The sequence below is a fragment of the Aspergillus aculeatus genome (genome assembly GCF_001890905.1).
Source record: "Aspergillus aculeatus ATCC 16872 unplaced genomic scaffold ASPACscaffold_3, whole genome shotgun sequence".
Taxonomy (NCBI): Eukaryota; Fungi; Ascomycota; class Eurotiomycetes; order Eurotiales; family Aspergillaceae; genus Aspergillus; species Aspergillus aculeatus.
The window spans coordinates 732,155-751,860 of NW_017962978.1; the positions used below are offsets into that span (position 1 = coordinate 732,155).

General features: G+C 50.2%; 4 protein-coding genes across 4 annotated transcripts; all 4 read right to left on the reverse strand.

Moving 5' to 3' along the window:
- Positions 1 to 2,191: 2,191 nt before the first annotated feature.
- On the reverse strand, positions 2,192 to 3,960 carry ASPACDRAFT_24341 (uncharacterized protein; the record flags this gene model as incomplete). The annotated part of the gene is made up of 3 exons (XM_020199261.1): positions 2,192 to 3,350; positions 3,418 to 3,439; positions 3,498 to 3,960. 3 exons carry the CDS (start codon positions 3,958 to 3,960, stop codon positions 2,192 to 2,194), a joined length of 1,644 nt encoding a protein of 547 aa, XP_020059153.1.
- Positions 3,961 to 8,211: 4,251 nt separating this feature from the next.
- ASPACDRAFT_75922 (uncharacterized protein) lies at positions 8,212 to 8,945 on the reverse strand (the record flags this gene model as incomplete). Its single annotated transcript, XM_020204589.1, has 1 exon — positions 8,212 to 8,945. A coding segment is annotated over exon 1 (320 nt), but the record flags the coding sequence as incomplete, so codon positions are not given.
- A 4,784-nt stretch (positions 8,946 to 13,729) lies between these two features.
- On the reverse strand, positions 13,730 to 15,324 carry ASPACDRAFT_57800 (GTP-binding protein RBG1; the record flags this gene model as incomplete). Its single annotated transcript, XM_020203288.1, has 8 exons — positions 13,730 to 13,749; positions 13,818 to 13,938; positions 14,003 to 14,359; positions 14,417 to 14,754; positions 14,846 to 14,916; positions 15,001 to 15,037; positions 15,112 to 15,189; positions 15,252 to 15,324. 8 exons carry the CDS (start codon positions 15,322 to 15,324, stop codon positions 13,730 to 13,732), a joined length of 1,095 nt encoding a protein of 364 aa, XP_020059155.1.
- A 607-nt stretch (positions 15,325 to 15,931) lies between these two features.
- ASPACDRAFT_1864469 (glycogenin) lies at positions 15,932 to 18,899 on the reverse strand. The gene is made up of 3 exons (XM_020197843.1): positions 18,225 to 18,899; positions 17,206 to 18,173; positions 15,932 to 17,152 (listed from the first exon to the last, which is right to left on the reverse strand). The coding sequence occupies exons 1-3, from the start codon at positions 18,744 to 18,746 to the stop codon at positions 16,321 to 16,323; spliced, it is 2,322 nt and encodes a 773-aa protein (XP_020059156.1). The 5' UTR covers positions 18,747 to 18,899; the 3' UTR covers positions 15,932 to 16,320.
- Positions 18,900 to 19,706: the final 807 nt, after the last annotated feature.

Sequence of the window (19,706 nt, forward strand, 5' to 3'; positions counted from 1 at the left end):
TTCTTAGTCTACATTAACTTTCGCGGAGAGCTAACTAATGATAATGATATTTGGGAGTTGCACGAGGTTAGAGTGGGAAGGGGAGGGCCTATTCGTCTTAACCTCACACTAGAGTGGCTTTGTCATTCCTGTCGTTCCTTCATTTATGCTGGCACCAGTCTTGAGATACTGTACCGTAGATATGCACAGTCTAGGCAGGAAGAGGCGCGCCGTACCTTTGTGCCCCTGCCCGTCCTGACTCGTGCACAGAGCATCGCCCAAGCTTGAGACTCGCCTCGCCCACGCCATAGTCTGACCACGGATGTTGTCCCTTATGTTCCCCGTCCCGTATAATCTATGTCTACCGGTAGTTTGATGTTTAGAGACTCCCTTGGAGTTCCAAGCCTCGCCTCATCTCGCCCCGCCTCGCCTCGCCTGGCTGGGGTCTAGGCTTCGAGGCCTCGAGGCCTATCGCCCCTCGTCGAATGCGAATAACAAGAGCCCAACAACCACCGAATAAAAGGTACAGTACCGCCTCTGTTCGAACGCAGTTCGGAAGAATCCTTGGCAACATACTGTACTGTACCTAGTACCTAGTCAGGTAACCTATTGCACCATATCCATCTGATTGGGTGTGTGACGGTGGCTTGAGTCCCTGAGTAACATGTAATCGTATCTTGTATCTTGAAGAGTAGCAGTCAGGCAGACAGACAGGAAGCATCGAATTCGCTTTAGATGTTGGGGTCGGTCAAGAGTATGCATAATGTTTGGGATCAAGCAGGCTTGGGGTCAAGACAACAAGGCACAAAGCGATCTGGGTGAAGACAGGGTTACGTACGTCAGGCGAGGAGTGTACCATACATACATACAGACATAGGAGCAGCTTGTCTAGAGAAATCTCAGGCACACTGAAGGGGGAAGTCAGGCAGGCATCTCCTCAGGCAGCCAGGCGTCTCAGGCAGATATTGAAGCCTGAGGCTGGGCTGGGCTGGGCTGGGCTGGGTAGGTCTGTACGGTATGCGGCGGTAAGTTAAATCTTCCCGGTTGGGTACCTGAGATAGGTACTCAGGAGGTGTAGACTGGTTTCACGGCCCGGGCATACATCATGGTAAAGTGCTAGGTGGGTGCCCGTAACTTGGTGGCGGAACCACTATTAGTAACTTGCACATCCCTCTCCTTCCCTGCCCCACAGGAACTGAACCAGGGTTCCTATTCAAGGTTCAAGGTTGCGAGGGACGCCACTACGGGTGTTCTTTCCAAGGGACACGGCGCTTAGAGATACTACGGACCAGCCACCCCCCCCCCCAACCCCCAACAAATGACATCAAGTTGAAATCACCTCCAGATGGATGCGGTGAGCCCTGCGCGCTATCATCACAAAAAAGTCGAGGGTTGAAAAGAAATATTGGTCTGTTGTAGGCCGGAATCGAGCCAATGGGATTCTCCCTGTACGGGAAGATATTGTGATTGCTCCCCTTCCTCTTCTTGAGGCTCCGTTCCATGTTTGCCATTCTCAACGGGACTGGGGCCATTGGATTAAGACGGAAATCTAGGGTCTGGTTTGCGCACACACACGCACAGAAAGCGTATGACCAAAGGTTTAAAAGGAAAAAATCCCTGCGTAAGCGATGCAGATTCTGACTTTGAGTCTTCTGGCTCGAGTAAAAGAACAACATCCAAATATAAAGTAAACCCAGTAGACGGATAGATATTACACTGGCACAACCAATTTCGGTATGCTCGACCCAACACCGTAGGACATGAATCCCTCATGACCCCATAATTTCCCTGAGTTGCCTTTCCAGTATGTATGAGCCCATATGATGATTGAGGTTGCCCTCTTCTGGTGTATCCCACGTAGTAATTTTTGGTCTGTCCCATCTCCACCCCCAGTGTGATTATAGTGAGAAAAGGAGACATAAAGGGAACAAGGAAAAGAAAATAATCAAAAAGCATGTGACATGCAATTATTAGAATCAGAAAGCCACCCGATGAGCAAAGAAGGAAAGTGATATCAAAGGTGCCAAGGAAACGAGACTGCAATGAACCCCAAAGAAAAAGAAAACGCGGAGGAGAAATCAAACAGAAACAATATGTACTATCAATGTCGCAGGTCGTATATCTTCGCTTTCGATATTCGGGGCTGCGACTTTGAGTGATGATACATTAGGCTGAGTAGTGGCATCTCTGGCGGATATGTCGATGGGACCGCTTAACCCATACTGTGAATACTTCGTTTCTTGTTCAGGGTAGGCACATCGTCATGCTCATCAATCCGGGTGAGACCACCAGGGAGGGTGCCTTGCGATGGCTTGGTGAGCTCGAGCTTTTCCATCAACTTCCCAATGGTAAGATAATCTTCTGCCACGAGACCCGCCGGCTGCTGCTTCAGATAGCTCATGACCAACTCCAGAGCCTTTCTGGCTTCATCCTGGCTGGGTGATCCCGGGGAACTGACGGGAGAAGCGTTAGTAGATTTCGAGAAGAGCGGCGGATATGTGGTTTTGGGCTTGATCTCTGGATTGCTGCGATTTCGTTTGATCGTGCCCACCGATGTGTCCAATCCCGGCAGAGTCTTCTGATCTTGTTGTTCCTCCAGAGAAGTAGCTTCTTGCATCAAGATCGACTGTCGTAGAGCGGCCTTTGTCAATTGCTCGTTTTCTTCCGGAGAGATCAAGTTGGGGTCAGCTGAGCCTGATGGGAAGGTCTGGCTGCGGGGTCGGTTGGAGTTACCATCCACTGGCGAAGTAAGAGACTGGCTCGTAGGTGTGAAAGGGCTGTCGGTAATCAGAGTGGATGTTGGACTCGTGATGCCAGCGGAGAACGTCGAGGAAGTGTCTAAGGAAGTGGTACTGTGGCTGTGCGCATGCTGGAAATCGCCAGTGATCTCAGCCAGACTGTGGGCAAACTCCGCTCTGATATTCTCATTGCTCTGCATTGGGGACAGAGGTGACGGGCTGAGGAATCCGGTGGTCGATGTAGGGGAGAGGACGGTTGGAGAGTGGATAGCAGAGGCCAAGGCCGAGTTGATGCTCAAACAGGTCGGGCTCTCCGAGTCACTTTTGGCACTAAAAGAGCCTTTTCGAGACTTGGCCCCCGTGAGATCGTATTTGCGTTTGAATTTCTCAAGCCAGCTGGTGCTCAACACCTTTTCTTTGCCATCGGGACTACCGCAGGTGCTAGCAAAGAAAAGAGCTTTTTCCCGGATCATCTCGTCGTTGATAGGGTACTTTTTCTGATAGTTTCTCGCCCAGTTAGACAGGGCTTTCTCGATGTCTGGTACTCTCCCTTTGGCCCTCTTGATGGGGGACCGGGTGCCATCATCAGGATTAAGATATTTCTCCTTCTGACGCAGAACTTTCGATACAGTACTTCAACCAACCGTGTTAGAGAAAGCTTGACCGCCTCGAGCATAGCGGGAGTAACGGAAGACTTTACCTTCTTTCGACCCCAAAGAGTGCTGCAGCAGGATCGGTTAGACGGGGAGTTCGTATCAAGAAAAGGCGTGAAGACTTTACCTCCAATGTCAGTCTGCTTAGCGGTCTTGTTCTCCTCGTGATAGAGACACATTCGTCGACGGTCCTCATCGGTGAGGGTCCGCCGTGGGGTGGAGCCGCTGGTTGAGGACTTGCGCGGTGGCGGGACAGGTGTAAGAGAGGTGATGGCGGGCGTTTGCTGAGGTTGCTGCAATGGTGGTGGTGGAGGCGGCGGCGGTAGAGGCATTGCAGGCATGGCTGCATCCGGGAAAGGCCCCTGGGTGGTGAGCATGCTGGGCCATGTGTTGGAAGTCATGGTCAATGGCATTGATGCATAAGGTGGTGGAATTGAGACTCCATAGGAAGAATCAAGAGGTAAGACACCGTATCCGAATCCCTGATAGTCCAGGGTGGGCGATTGCTCGGATGGACTGAAACCGCCCATATCCACCCAGGGTGATTGCGCAAAGTCATTGTCTTGCGGATGTGTGCTTTCCGTATCCATACTGAAGGGAAGGTAGGACAAGGGAAAATCCTGAAAGGGAAGACGCAGAGAGACAAAGAGAGACAGTGTGAGAAGTATATCAGGGGAGGGGGGGGGGAGAGAGAGAAGGTGGAGTGGAAGAAGTGGTGGAGGTGGCACTGAGACAAGTGCTTAACAAAGATATTTGTCTATCAGACAACCCCAAAGGGATTTTAAGAATCCAAAAAAACCGGGGAATGAGATCTGATCAATAGCTCTGAGAGAAAAAGCAATGATGGGTGGAAGCCAGTCAAAGAGACGGTCTAGGGCCGAGACAAGGGGAGAAAGTGATGCATATTCAGACTCGAACTGGAGGAACGAGTGAGCTGCGCTTACGGAAGCTGAAGAGCGGGCATGTATCAACTTTCTAGAGCCACCAGATCTGCGCTCCCTAGACAATTGGCGTCTGATAGGGTAGACTACCCCGAGAAGATGACCAAGAGTTAGCTGACCCGGGAAGGGGGGAGGGGCGAGAAAAGAGGACGTCTGCACCATACAACTTCACATGGATTGGATAGACCAGGACGGAAGGAGATTGATACCAGTAGTAGAGGAGTCAGTCGCCTTCAAGCGAGAAAGCGGGTCAAGCGTGCGCAGCGGGTGGGTAAAGAAAGCATGGAGGTTTTTAAACGTGAGAGACAAGAAAAAAAAGGGTCGGGCCAGGGCACAGGCACCGCAGGGACGATCAGGGAAACGACCGGAGAAGCTCACAGTTTTAGCTTGTCGTATATCCCAAGTAATTGGCGGAGAGGAGGAGGAGAAGAGGAAGAAACAGAAGGAAAATGAGGAGGAGTGAGTAAGTCAGTCAGTAAGTAGATACGGCAGGTAGCAAGGTAGAGTGAGTGAGTGAGTGATTGCAGTCAGTAAGTTACAGTCTGTAAGTAGTTGGTTTAGTAGAAGACCAGGAAGGGAAAGGCAAATGGAAAAGAGGCGTCGTCAATGGGCAAGTCGTAAATTCATCAACGGTCCAGTCTCCGTTCGGGAGTACTTTTAAGTTTTCTTTTTCTTTTCTATTCCTTTTTTTTTAAAAAAATTATTACTCTCTTTTTATTTATTCCGTTTAGTTTTTATTTCTATTTATTGGGTTGATTATTATAAGTGAGCAGTAGTATTAGTGATCTAATTTGTTCCTCTTCTCTTCTGCACCTTATTTATTCCAGACCAGAAGAACAGACCTGCATAATTCCATCCGTTCATCCATCTGACTACCAGTATCAACTATCTATCCATCTAATTCCTCATCGACGCTGCCATTTCTATCCATGTCTGTTTGCGATCTATAGCGGTGGTCTGTATAGAACTAACTACGGCAGATTTTGATTGACAGATAGCCAGGCAGCTTGAGCAACAACACGCGAGTCTGGAACCTCGGAGGAAAGCTCGCTTTGGAGCAATGGCCGATTCATATCTGGCCTGCCCAGACCGGTCAGGCAGTTCTTTCCCCCCTTCTATGACCACCCATATGTCCTTCTTCGCCTTCTTCTTTTGCTTCCACGGGTTGCAGCCAGCCAGACACGAGGACGCATGAAACCTAAGATATGTACTCCGTATACCCCGTTCGGATTGATAGTTCTAGTAGGCCCGGAAAGCGACAAGAGAAAGAAAAAAGACATGCTGCATTGCTTTTCTCAATTGGCTGGTCAGCTCGACGCCAGTACTGAAAATGAATCCAATGCGAAAGAGAAGTAGTGGGGAGTCCGTGCTCTGATTGGAGGAGATCTAGATTGGAAGGACAGGGATCGACTCTCGGGTCCAAATACCGCTAAAGGTATCGCTTCCGTACCACCTCGTGTCAGGTAATCTCCGTAATCTTCAGTTCTCAAAGACAGTTGCTTATGCTCACTTTCCGAAAGTAATTCCCAGCTTCTCTCCTCTCGACCGGTTCCAGCAATCCCTGGTCTTTTTCTTTTGCACCCACACCCCTCCCCTTCCCCCCCATACCCCCCTCTCCGGGTTCATCCCCCGTCCCTGATGTTCTCTTCCAATGCCTTTGATGTCCTGCTGCGATGAGGTTGCATTCAGGCTTCGCTTGAGTTTGATCTAGCATGCTTCTCCGGCTGGATGTCCTTCTACATCATGGAGTAACTTACGCAGCATGACATGTTACACTAAAGGAAGGATCCAGGTATCCGAACCACCGTTTGTCGGTCTGCCGTCATACTATTTTAGGTAGGGATGATACTCACCCCCCCCCCCTCTCCCACCTCCAGTCCTGTCCAGGCGGAGCCTGCACTAAGTAGAAGGCATGACACCCCCTCCTCCGATTCCAGGTGGAGCTAGACTCCCACTCCCAGACCATATGGCTCCCAAATCGGGTGCTTTTGAAGCCAGTAAAAAGTCGATGAAGGATAAAAGTCGATCAATTCGTCCATGAGCAATCCTCCTTCTCGCTTCCATTCCTACTCCGTACTCTGGTCGCACTTATTCTCTGCCCGCACTACTATAAGATGTTGCGTTGAGCCCTGCTTTTGTACAGTACCTCCTGTTAGCCAGAGGATATTGCTTTTTCATTGAAACCAATCATCCGGGAATACCTAAGATGGGAAATATGATCCCGCACGCCGCGCCATAAGATTAGTTACGGTGGGCTCAAGCGGTCCCGGTGGATGAACAGTGTGGATGAGAATCCGTCAATGGCACAGAGGGGATCTGCCTCGGGACGCAAATCATGGTAGATGCCCGCTTTCATAAAGAGTTCTTGATCAACCATGGTTCCCATCGACGGACGGGGAGCGGATCGAGAACCGCTGAACCTAATTGCCCGCATGACATACAGGAAGAAGTCTTTGCGGGCCTGGGAGACGGCGCGGAACCATACTCGATAGTCTCTCACTATCGTCAATCATCAAGCGACGACCTCTCAACGGCGTTTCCCTCCCCTCTCGCTAGCTGTCTACGTGGGTATCTCATCCCTCCCAGAATAATGCTGGACTTTTCCCGCAGTGGCTATGTTGCTGCTCAATGCTGACCAAAAGCTAAGGTAAGATTCAGAGTGAAGAAGTGGGCCAGGGGTAAGTAGATGAGGAGGAGGGTGCCGAGAAGTAAGTCCCCAAGTCAGAGAGCACGGATCCTCGGGAGAAAGGCATTGCTTGCCCTGAGAAAAAGCCCGGGGAGAACGAGACCAATGGACGGGGGAAGCGGTAGTGAGAGCATCGTCAGTTCGCCTTCGGTTCCGAGCTTCTTAGAGGAGGAGGCCCTCTACGGAGGAGGCAGGTAGGATTACCTGGGACGTGCCGGTATTGAGTGTGGGCTCTCCGGTACTAGCTCGTGTACAGTACTCCGTACAGACGAGCTCGTTATCGAGACGATGACTGAGCCGACGACCCATCTCATCCGTCAACCATGGAATCTGTATGGCAGCTCGAAAAGGTCCAACCTGAATCAGGACTCCAGTCAGAGCAGCAGAAAGGGCGATCTGCACCGTACTTTGTCACGCGAAAACCGTCAGGAGATACGGCGGGCGAATGATACGTCGTAGGTCGATTTCATTTCATCTACGGGATGCGTAGACTAGACAAGGGTCGTCATCCTATCACGATGAGCACAGACGGCATGGTTCGGCCAGGCTTTGAAGCAGGCTTGAATCGGTTCCTTCCCTTGACTGGGTAAAGTTCCGTCAGCACATGAGGTCGACAAGGAAAGAGAGAGAGGAGGAGAGAGAGAAAAGTGAGAAAGAGGAAAAGAAGGGAGCTCTGACCTTCCCCCTCCCCCCCACGGTCCACTTCTGGTACCCGCAGTGGTCCACCCCGGCCCGGCAACCTAAGCAATATCCATAAGTAAGGTATCCATGTTCATCGTTCAATCCAAAACGAGGGATGAATCCAATCTCGATCGATTGATTGATTGGCTGGATGACTGATTTGATTTAATCACGGCGAGGTTGAAAAGAATTCAGGAGAAGAACAAACTAGCCAGCCGAGGTCATCGGGATGATGGAGAATCAAAAGTTGCTACTGAGTAATATTGTATTAGTCATGAACAACTGGAGTTGTCATTTTGGCACCACCGACAAGGTTCTTCCTTCCTTTGGGAGGGTGGGTGGTTGAACGTGAAGATAGTGATCGGGTATGAATGATTCGAGGGTATCCCGATGGATAGTAACTCCTCCTAGTTCCGGTTTAGTGTTCTGGCCACTGCAAATCATGGCAAGCATGAGAACCTCTAGGCTCTGGGTTCATTTAGTACCTATCATCGACCCGCCACTAATGGAGGCAGGAGATCACTCAAGCTTACCCACCACTCGAGATTTCTCGAGGTTTTCGAGATAATACACATGTAATAGTAACAATCTCCCAATTGCCCCAAATTTATCGAGTCTATTCCCATCAAACTGGCAGGTCTCCTCTGCCGCGTACACATGAGAAAAATTCTACCTAGCCGTACAACCCTCCCTCACTCCCTCTGTATACCCTAGATGGTCTCCACGGAATCCGACATGTCTTTCATGCAAGAGTAGCCTTACCGGGGCTTGCAATAGGATTGAATCGGTACTAGTGGGGAGGCGCAGAGTCCTCCGTGCTGCATCCTTGGTACCTAATCTCTCCAGCCTCTCTAGCCTCTCTAGGCAGTTGGAGGTAGACAGGGGACGGAGGAGGAGAAAAGGCGGGAAACGTGACTCTGAGCTGCTTGCTGGGTGAGTCCGCCCCGCTTGTTCCGATGAGACCACGAGGGCTGCTGTCAACTGACGGATCATTATGACGAACTACCAAGCGATTGTATGTGATACATGTTTCTATAGGACTGATCTCAAATGAAAGAAATCCCGTATAAGCTCGTACGTACCTTGTCAATTGACTCAATGCCAATTCTTCCCCACATACATAGTAAAAGGAATCGATGGCTGAAGCAGTCCCATGGAACCGATCTTATTGTTCCAGTTGGTGGTACCCGATGTCGGTCACCTGATTGGCTTCCAGGTTGCTGAGTGCTCGAGTGCTTACTCCCCCAACTCCCATCGGCAAGAAATTACCGTGGTAATTTTGGTCCATTGGCGGGAGGTAATAATAAATTAATTATTTGAGGAAGAAAAAGAACAGGAACCACTCTAGACTGCGCACGCGCGGATCAAGCAAGCAATGCGACCATACGTCATTGCATCTCACAGTCCATTCGGCTTATGATAAACCATTCCCGAGTGGCTAAAATTCGGCGTAACCGGGCAAGGACTGTCAAGAAAAGGGGCATGGATAGGCAGGACAGCCAGAGAGCTCGGAGAAAGAGAGAAGTAGGCAAAGGGAGGCGAAAAAGGCCCAAAGGGAAAAGAAGGGCGCTAATTGATATCCCAGGCCGACCTTTGATTGGCTCGATGGGATCTGCTGAGACTCAGGTCTCTGCATGGACAAGGTTGGGAAAAGTGGTGCGACATCAGGCACCAAATGAGATCGTTGGAGGGCGCCATGATAGCCTTACCGTTCTACAAGGCCAGAGCAGTCGACATCTGTCAGGTACGGAAAGCCATTGCAGATGCCGGGAGGCTTCTGCCGTGTTCTTAATCGCATATGTAACGTGTGCCAGGTACTTTGCAGAAGCGAAGTCTCACTGCGACGGCTTGCATTGTTCTTTGCTCGTCTAGCCAGGTTGGGAGGTAGATTAAATCAAGTACTGTTGTATGAGTATTTTTTTCCGCTTCCATCGCCCGAATCTGTCCGCCCAACCTCCCCCAGGTTATAAGCAGCCACCCACGTCCCGACTGGAGATGCGCGCGATGGGTTCGTTAAAGGGAGGCGATTAAAGCCCGTTGGGACTTGAAACGGAAGTAATCCGAAGTCGCGGGAAAAAAAGATGATGACATCAGACAGGCAACTCCGCCGCCGCCGCCGCCGCCGCAGCGGTGAGTTGAGGGGGGAGGAGATCTGAGGGCCAAGGGTGGAGATTTGCGAGATTCTGAGGAAGGGTGCAGTGAACTAGTTCCAGTCCAACAAGACTACTGCAGCCGATGTTGCCCAGATTTGACTCAGTAAGAAAACCACCCCTCCTCTCTTCCCAAACTGGCAAGGGCAATGCAGGAGCTAAAATCTCGAGCCCGTATTCGCGCATCGTGGGGTCGTCATCACCCTCCAGGCTCTTTATTTTTGTGTCGGATTCAAGCAATCCGAGCATTTCTCAACTTGTCAGTTTGTGAATTCAACCGCAGAGCAGTTTCTTTGTTTCGCCCTTGCAGGGAAAGGGTGAGAGGTCGGCCAGCCCCAAGCCATGGCGGTTTGTGTGGAGGTATTCGGTCTGGACGACATCGGCGACATCCGCGGTACCCAGGATAAAAATGAAAGGGAAGGGATTGGAACGAATCGACGATGGGGAAGTCAGAAAGAAGCTGTTTGTTGCAAGACTTGGAAAGTATGTGCTGTTTGTACAGTACTCTGTAAGCTTGACCAGCTGCAGAGGAGGCTATCGGTGACAAATCGGATGAGAGCAAGCGGAGGGAAACAGATAGAAGGATATGCACTCCAATGCAGCCTCCACCAGCCCGGGGGATGGGAAGTCAACGTTTGTCGGTGCTTGATCGGTCAGCTGACCAGCGAAATCTCACCTCAGTTGCAGGCCACATGAGACCATTGGGGTACAGAACGTGTCTGAAGAAGAGGGGAGGAAAAGAGAAAGAGAGAGAGAGAGCATGGGCTCTCCACCATGCTTTGCCATGCTTTGCTCTAATTAATTGGATACAGCTCACCTACGGCGGAGCACTAAGTTATTTACTACTCTTCATAGCGAAGGGCAAGCGATCTCGCCACAACAGCCACCCCACTTCCCAAGAGCTCGCATGGAGCACATGGAGGATGACTGCGAAGTACGGAGAGAAGAAACACCAAGCTCTCCGATGGCGACATGTACTCCGGACCTGGGATTCCCGGGAACTAATATCGAGGACAGCGTCTTTTCCTGGCGCAGTCCCGCAGACCGCTTCTTTCTCGATAGTATATCCTGGTTCCCCAGGATTGTAAACCCTTCCCTGTCCTTCGAGTTCCCACCATCGTGCATAGCACCCTTTGTTTCCAAGGTACGGAGTACTCTTGTGATCAGTCCAAATGCACTTGAGTAGATCGAAGACAGGACACATGGAGGGGGCAAAAGCGCGCAGCCACATTTCTAGAACTCGATCTATATCTTGCATCATTGCTTTGGCTGCGCCCAGCAGAGAGGGAGACACAGAGAACCGCACAAGTAGTACTGTGAGGGTAGTATGAACAGTGGCAGCAGTAGTAGGTAGGTAGCATATGTATCAAGGTTGAAGCTCATCTCACCCCCGACCTGCTATCTGGCCCAAGATTTGTACAGAGATCAACCATAAAGTAACCACACCGCAACCAACACCGCAAACACAACTACAACTACAACATAAAATCCAAGCCCGAGTCCCAGAGCGTTTGTACTACAATGCACATCCACCATCGCATTTACCCAAAAGCAACCTCTAACCTACTAGCATAATCTCATGACAGTTATACATCGACCGGTCCAATGGCACCGACCTTACAAAGCCAACCCATGATTCTCCCTCTCCATCCCAAAGACCGAAACCAGATTCAAATGTTGTCACGAGCTTTACAGAACAATACTAGACTCCGGTAAATACCTTACCAACTTGATTTTCTTTCCCATATCAGATCCCAGTCCAGCATTTAACCTACCCTATCCACCAACTGACTAGCCTCCCCCACCCCATCTTCCTAGACTACTTACTCTTAACCCAGTCTCGAGCCCATTGATTGATCAGTTCAGATGATTATCTGTTATTCACTTTGGGTTTTTCCGGGCCAGGCCGCAAGACGCGAAAGAAAAATCAAAATTGACAATCGAATTGCAACACAAATCAAGGAGGAAAGAGAACAAACCCACCTACTCTGCTCCCTAACTACAGTACTACCTTACTGTACCTTCCCGGCGCGAAAATGGTATACAAACTCGACTAACAAGTGATCGTTGGGGTCGAACGTAGCGATTTTCTTTACATGTATAAACTTTTGAATGGATTCTGGGGCTTACAATCCTAGACTAGGAGGGATGTATGAAGCATGAGAACCGGAATAGACCTCCCTCTCAACCTCCACCTCCAATCCAAAGCATAAGAGCGGAATGCTTACTTTCTTCCCCCTCCCTACAAGACAGTACATAGAAGATAATACATCATAGAATCGGCAAGTTCAAGACACTTTTCCGACCCCCAACCCTCCAATGGCTTATCTGCCAGGCACAAGATGTATAAGACTCGAAAGTATGCATCCGAAGATACTACTACCCCTACCCTACCTCCCCTTCCCCTGATTCACTACTATATAGTCAAGTTCCCCACTTGGACATATTTAGACATATTGAATGATACATAACCTCATCAGCTATAGGATCCGTGCTTTTTTTTTGGGGAAGGAAATTCGATCACCACATTTACGCATTACGTCGGCGTTCCGATCCTCAGCTCCAGGCTCCTCGGTCCTCACCTCCTGGCCTCGTTCAGTCTCCAAATGGAGTCTCAGACCCGATCAACGCCCAAAGAAAGAAAAGGGATATTAAAAGCGTAAACATTTGCCCTCACGCATCACGATGAATAAGGTGAAAAATCAAATTAATCCATCTAGTCATTCCCACAAAGGAGAAGTACCAAATTAAAATAATTAAACACCATTGGCGAAAAGAGGGAGAGTTGGTACGGCCTAAGGTATAGTAGGCGGACGGACGTGCGTCATATTCACTAGCCGAGCTAGTTGTAGCTAGTGTAGCTAGTAGCTACCTATTTAATGAATAGTTGATAGAACTAACAACTCCTTTTCTTTTTGGCTTTGTCTTTTTTTTTTTTTTTTTTGATTATATCAATATTAGTAGTATGAATAGCCTCATTTCCGAATACAGATAAAAAAAACAACCAATTAAAAACAAAACTTGGCATTGAGGTTCAATTTTAGGAACGTCATTTATCCTCGCTCATCACTGTCAAAGCGGTCCATCCGGGCCGAAATACTTGATGTAACTACACCACAGGACTAAGTAGTATCTACAGGCTGGGAATAGTCCTCAGGATCAGGGATCTAGAACCAATGCCCGCCACCATCAAAACAGGATCACCAGAATCCTCACGAAAAGCACAAGAGGAAAAATGTTACTCATAAATCAGAAGTCTCGTTTTGAGCTCCCGAGAGCACGTTTTGGATAGGAAGAACGAAGAAAGTAAAAAAAAAAAAAAAAAAGTAGATATATAACGGCAGGTCCTAAAGTATTTGCTAATCCCCAAGAAATAAAACCCTAGAAAAATTCCAGCTTGTGTCCAGTCTTAGATTTTTATCTCTGTCCAATCCGTCCTTTCACCAAGCGATCAAACCACTCAGATATTCGTCTTCCTAAGCCGGGATTGCGCATCAAAAACACTCTATCATCAGGGGCGGCGAAGGGGAAAGAAAAAAAACTTCATCCTGACTCATGGTCCGGGCGAAGGTCCCTGACGAGTAGAGAGTTGATTTTCCCCAGGGCGGCGTTTGGCAGACTTCTCTAATGCTGCCCGTGCGCAAATCCGTTTCCTTCCACCTCCCCCAATCACAATTCCTATGGTCCATCTCACGGAACTCATCTGTCACAAGGGCCAGGCTCTCTTGAAGGCGCTTTATACTTAGCGGAGAAACACAAAGCCCTCCTCTTTCCCCCCTTCTTCCCCTTAATCCACAGTCGATTTGTGTTGATCATGCTCGAGTGCACGATTCGCCACTGCGCTGCTCCGCTTATGGGGCGGATCCTCTTTCAGGAGGGTTGACATGGCGTTCGGACTCGATTAGCGCTTGACGATGGACACTGTATTAAAACCACTAAAGTTAGGTTTGGAGATCCCAATATGACGGGTAAAAAGGAGAAGCACGGACCGATATCTTCATCTCCCAACTCGTGTGACAGACCGACACGCTGCGGTTGGTGCTTGACGGAGCGGCCATAGACGATAGCGTGCTTGAACTGGTCCTTGATCGTACGGTGGATAGCATTACACTGGTTTGCGCGTTAGAACGTCCAGACCCCTTCAGAAAGTGTTGATCATGTGGAGAATCCTTACGAAGTCCTCGACCGTGCAGGCGTTGGCTCTTAGAACGACGGGGGCCGTGTAGTCCGGCGTCTTGCCCTTGGGCTTGGTGTAGACCCGGCGCAGGTTGAGTTTCTCCCACATCATCTCCAGCAGCTCGTCGACGTTCCAACCGTGTTCAGAGCTAATGGGGCAGGCGTTGGGAATCCGGTACAGAAGGTCCAGCTCCTGGATCGTGATCGCATCGATCTTGTTCAGAGCATACACCACCGGAATGTAGGCGCGACTCTTGGCTTCCAGCACATCAATGAGATCATCGATGGTCGCATCGCATCTGATGGAAATGTCCGCGGAAGAGATCTTGTACTCGCTCATGACGGCTTTGATTTCCTGCGCTGGATCAGCGAATGCACTGTAAGCCCCCCAAAAACAAAGAAAGAGACTCACGTCGTTATCGATATGCGTCAAGGGAACCGTGCTCGTGATGGCAATACCACCCTTGTCCTTCTTCTTGAAAACAATGTTTGGGGGTTGCTTATTGATTCTGATGCCAAACCCTTCCAATTCGTTCTCAATGATCTTCTTGTCGTGCAGCGGCTTGTTGACGTCCAGCACGATGAAGATCAGATGGCAAGTCTTGGCCACGGCAATGACCTGACGACCACGACCCTTACCATCCTTGGCACCCTGAATGATACCAGGCAGATCGAGAATCTGAATCTTCGCACCGTTGTACATAACCTGTCCGGGCACAGTCGTCAAAGTCGTGAACTCGTAAGCGGCAGCTATATCACAAAGTCGTCCATTGTCAGCGATTATGTGCCTCGGCCCAGCGCGACCCTCGCTACCGTTATGTAGGGACAAAAAAAAACCAACCTTCCGAGTGCTGTCCCGTCAGTCTGCTCATCAGGGTACTCTTTCCGACGGAGGGGAAACCAATGAAGCCACTACCCCCGAACCATGTCAGCATAAGTCATTCGTCATTCCAACCACAAGTACTTCTTTCGATTCGATGGATAGATAGAACGTACACACTAGCAACACCGGTACGGGCAACATCGAAGCCGGCTGTAAATCATCGTGTCAGTGTCAAGCGCTTCTCTCCACGGGAAGGCATGGAAAACACCACGACTACGACTTACCACCACCGCCGCCACCACCTCCTCCGGTCGGAGTCAACAGCTCTCGCTTCAGCTTCGCAAGCTTAGCCTTCAATTGACCTGCACGGTCCTCGTCAGCGTCCGTCCCGACTTGGCTCCTGGAAATACCATCACATCCTTACCCAAGTGAAAGGCCGTAGCCTTGTTCTTCTGCGTCTTGGCCATCTGGAAGGGGAAACCGGTCAGTGTGCACATTCTGGCGCAGCGCTATCGTCAAGCGAGGGCAGAGGGGGCGCGAACCTCATCTTCGATTTGTTTGATCTAAACCGAGTACCAAGCGTTAGCAGAATGCATTGGGAGCTAGACGTTTGTCGTTCAAAAAGCGAGATCCTACCTTTTCCACGGTGGTCGACATTTTGGCGGTTGGTTACGAGTTTCACCCCTCGTATGCGGCACAATAATAGAAAATAAAAAAAGTGTAGAATGAAAAGGAACAAAGTCTATGCTTTTGGTGGAACTACCCGGTAAACGCCTGGCGCAAATCGACCGCTAATCAGCAGTGGGGTGGTCGACGAGAAAATGAAGCAAAAATCTTGGTGCAGAGGTTGGTTGGTACGTCAGTCGCAAAGAGTCCGACGGTGGTGGAGATACAATCTTTGAAATTGTGCCCGCCACTTCATTCGTCCGTTGGGACGTCACATGGAGGGGTTCCCGCCTCAGGCATCAGAAGGCATCAACCCTAGTTCGAATCGACCACTGAGGTCACTACCTATTGCTTGATGTTGTTCTACTTTCGTTCTAGCATACCGAACATCATCATAGTCTCGAGATTACTACTTGGAATGACAGATAGGAAACAACTTGTCTTGTAGAAGCATAGCTCACTGATATGAACTAAGACGCAAGCAGACCGATCATTACATGGAAGTACAGATTGACGCTGATCAATGCCACATAACGATAAGCACAAAACCAACTCCTCATGCAAAGGCATATGACAGTCTGAGACTTTGCACCTGCTTAAGAACTTACACTGCTATCAATGCACATGCATAATATCACGTGGGGTACTGTATAAATGCCAATGCTTAACAATAATGATCGCGAAGAAACAATATGCATGCTGCGAAAAGAAGTGATGAAGTAATCGAACAAGAACAGAATGTAGCGCAAGTCTGCGAGGAGAAGAAGAGGCTAAACTATGATTAACATTGCTAGAACGATGCTTAGAAAAGAACAACCGATCAATCATTAGTTCGTTCGCTTGGAGGCACTAGATCTGAAGTAGTCGATCTGCTGCTCAATATCCGTTCGAAAAGCAGATCTGGATGATCCACGACTTCGGACCGACGTATTCGAAGCTCTTCGAGGCCGGCTGAAGGGTTCTGTAAATTTCCAATATAAGTACGTCACTCGAACGAGTTGTAGAAAGGCATCGACCGTAATACCCACCCAGTCCTCCTGGCTTGGCACGCCTTCTGCTGAGGGTAGTAGATCGTTATCAGAGGGGGAGAGTTCGCCAGGTCGCCGATGGATGGGCGCTGGGGTGACGGGCAGGCTGGGCCGTTCTTGCTCGCTGGGGAAGTCCGTAATCCGCACATCCCTTGCTTCCGTGCTTGAAGAGTCTCCCGTGAGAACCTGAACCCGACCTTTGCGAGTCTGCTGCAGAGAAGATATATAGCGCTGAATTTCCGGGACCTCGTCCCAAGCATTGGAACGAGTATAATGTTCCCACGATTCAGCCGGCTCTTCAGAAGTCCATGTCCAAGTCGTGTCTCGCGTTTGTGACGATGGGCCAGGCTCCCCTTCTGTCGATTCCAGCAGAGACCGCGAGATAGTACTTATCGAGGTTTGGTCGTCTTCGGGAAATACACGGGTCGGTCTGGGAGCATTGTTTTCCCACGGGAACAGCTGCGCGAGCTTTTCTGGCTCGGGTTTCTTGCTGGGCACTTCATAATACATGTTCTTGGGCGCTTCCGGATAGGACGGGGGTGGTTGGAAAAGTTGCCGGTCCTCTGACATGGTATATGTTTTCGTCTCCAAAGCAAAGCCCTCTGGCTTGGTGTTGAGTGGTGGGGGCTCCCTACAGTATGTTAGTAACAGTTTTAAACAGCGGTGCTCGTCAAACAGGCGTACCTCGATGCATCCCATTCGGCTTTCGGAGGCTCAAATGTTTGTGTTTCTGGCTTGGGTGACGGTAGACCATGTTGCGGATTAGGAAGAGGTTCTGCTGGTTGCTGGTAACGGTGGGCTTGCTCTCGCCACGGCTTTGGCGAGGCCTCTGGCACACTGCCTTCTTGTCTCCGGAAAGCTGGTTCAGGTTGTATAGCAAAGGTGGTCTGATTAGAGTGCGGGTGGATATAAGCCGCTACATGCTCTTCTCCACGGACGTATTGCGGAACCGCACTCCGAAAAGGGGGGGGAACGTGTACATGTCTTTCCTGGTGCTCTACCCCGTGGTGACTTTCCCCGTGGTGACCTGCCCCGTGGTATCCTGTCTCGTGGTGGGTGTGCTCATGCTGCGCCTCCCAACGATGTGTCTGAGAGTGGGGTGTTTTCCCATGGTGCTCACCCCCGTGGTATCTGTCCTCGTGATGTCCTTCTTCCTCTACTGTACCATGCGCACCGTGGTATCCTGACTCATGATAGTATCCACCCGAATAAGGTGTGTCTTGATATACCGTGTCGTGTCGGCCCAGATTATGATGCGGTTCGTCATAATCTGGCTCCCCGTGCTGCCCAGTTGGGTGTTGCTCTGGACCCGGCAATGTACTTCCCTGAGGGGTTCCAGCTCCCGCTGACTCGATAGACTTCTGCTGAGCAACATGCGTATCCGAGCTCTCAGAAGTGCCATAGGATGCATTACGAGTAACCGAGCCAGTATTCTCAGTCGGCACTGCTTGTTGGGGTTCCGAGAAAGGCTCTGTGTCTTGTCCTGGGTGTGAGCTCTGCGAGTGCGGCGCATTGACATGCGCAACCGTAGTTGCAAGATCTTGAGCATGTGAATAATGTTGGCCATGTGTCAGCGCCGCCCTCTCTCCCGTCGAGCTTCCCAATTGAGTCTCCCTCGTAAAGAACCTTTTCCCCGTTACATCAACAGGTATCTGTACCGCCATTAGCTGTCAGGACCTTGAGCACGAAACTCAGATACTCACGCTCACAACCGGACGGTAGTGACCATCATACACAGCCCACCAACGTCCGAGCAATTTGTTGTACGGGGACTCCACGGGTTGCACCTGTCGGCCCATATTCCACGGCTTCTGAGCGCCGATGAAATGAATCATGCTGATAGTACTTTGGAAGTAGTTGTAGGCCGGAATGTACTGGTAGTTGGCGCTGGGAGTGCAATTATATGTGAAGCTCAGCCGATGCCAATCGCGAAAGTGCATGTTCAGCAACCCTTGATCGGCGCCATCAAAACTGATGCCTCGCTCCGCAAGCGCTCTCAGCGCAAAGTAGTCCTGCAAGTTGGGCCGAAGCACCATGACACCACTGTTGAAACAATCAGGCCAGCCCACATCTGGAGCGGCCGCAAAGTCGACATCCAGCTCCAGAAGCTCATTGGGAGCTCTAACCGCGACAATGTCGCAATCGAGGTAAACAATGCGCTTGAACTGTGTTTGGCGCCATAACTCGATCTTGGTGAAAGTGGCAATAAGGTCCGGTCGGTCCATAAGCCAAAGATTTGCCGGGGTCAGGTTGGTCAGCGGATTCACGGGAATTATTTCGTCGTACACGATCTAGGCCAAGGACTCTTTCAGCAACGTTCCATACGAAGCTATGGACGATCTTTGCATGAAAAGCTCAAAAAGGGAAGAAATGAAATTGATGTGCGAAACGCATACCTCAAGTTCCTGGATGGTGGCCGGCTGCAAGCTATCAGGCGTGTAGAGCGCAACGAGCTTGGCCTTTGACCCATTGTCGCGCAGGGAATGTGCAAGAACCACGGCACCTATAGGAAAGGAAGATCGGACAATCAGAGAGAACGACTCCAGCAGTATGTTAGAATAGAAGGCGCCATGAGAATACCCGGCAGATAATGATCACTCAACAGGAGCTAGAAGTCATAACGGACGATCAGTGAATTGGGTGACGGAAATGGAACGGGGAAGTACCTCCGTAGTAAGGGAACAAACATACCGTGCAGTACACAGCGCTTTCGGCGAGCGCCATTGCGGCTAGTGGTCAACGCCGCGCAGTCCGTAGGATGGACCAGCAATGAGGAAAAGTATGGCAACAAGAAAAAGCGACCAAATACAACGAGAACGAAGGTAGAAGAAGGGAAGAAGAAAAGACAAAGAAGCGGAAAATGGAGCTTGGGGCACGAGGTGCACCTTTCGAGGTGCGGCGTCGGGGGGGGGTCGTCCTCAGTAAGTTAGTCAACTCAGTTTAATTTAGTGGTTGGCTGGTTGGTTGGTAGGTACCGTACCGTAGTACGGGTGCGGAGGAGGAGAAGGAGGATAACGAGGATCCCCCTCACTCAAACGAAAGATTGACTGACGTTAGGGAGCCAAAGGAACCAAACCAACCCCGCCCGCCCGCATAGACGAACCTCGAACACTCAGACGGTTTCCCCGATTAGCATGCCGTGCGGGTGCTCTACCACCTACCACCACCACGCCATACTCCGTCGA

Excerpts from the sequence above, each read along its gene's own strand:
- ASPACDRAFT_1864469 (XM_020197843.1), bottom strand. The coding sequence starts at position 18,746 with ATGGACCGACCGGACCTTATTGCCACTTTCACCAAGATCGAGTTATGG. Across the intron at positions 18,174-18,224 it reads ACTACCGTCCGGTTGTGAGC|ATACCTGTTGATGTAACGGG; the intron begins GTGAGTATCTGA and ends ATGGCGGTACAG. Across the intron at positions 17,153-17,205 it reads GCCGAATGGGATGCATCGAG|GGAGCCCCCACCACTCAACA; the intron begins GTACGCCTGTTT and ends AACATACTGTAG.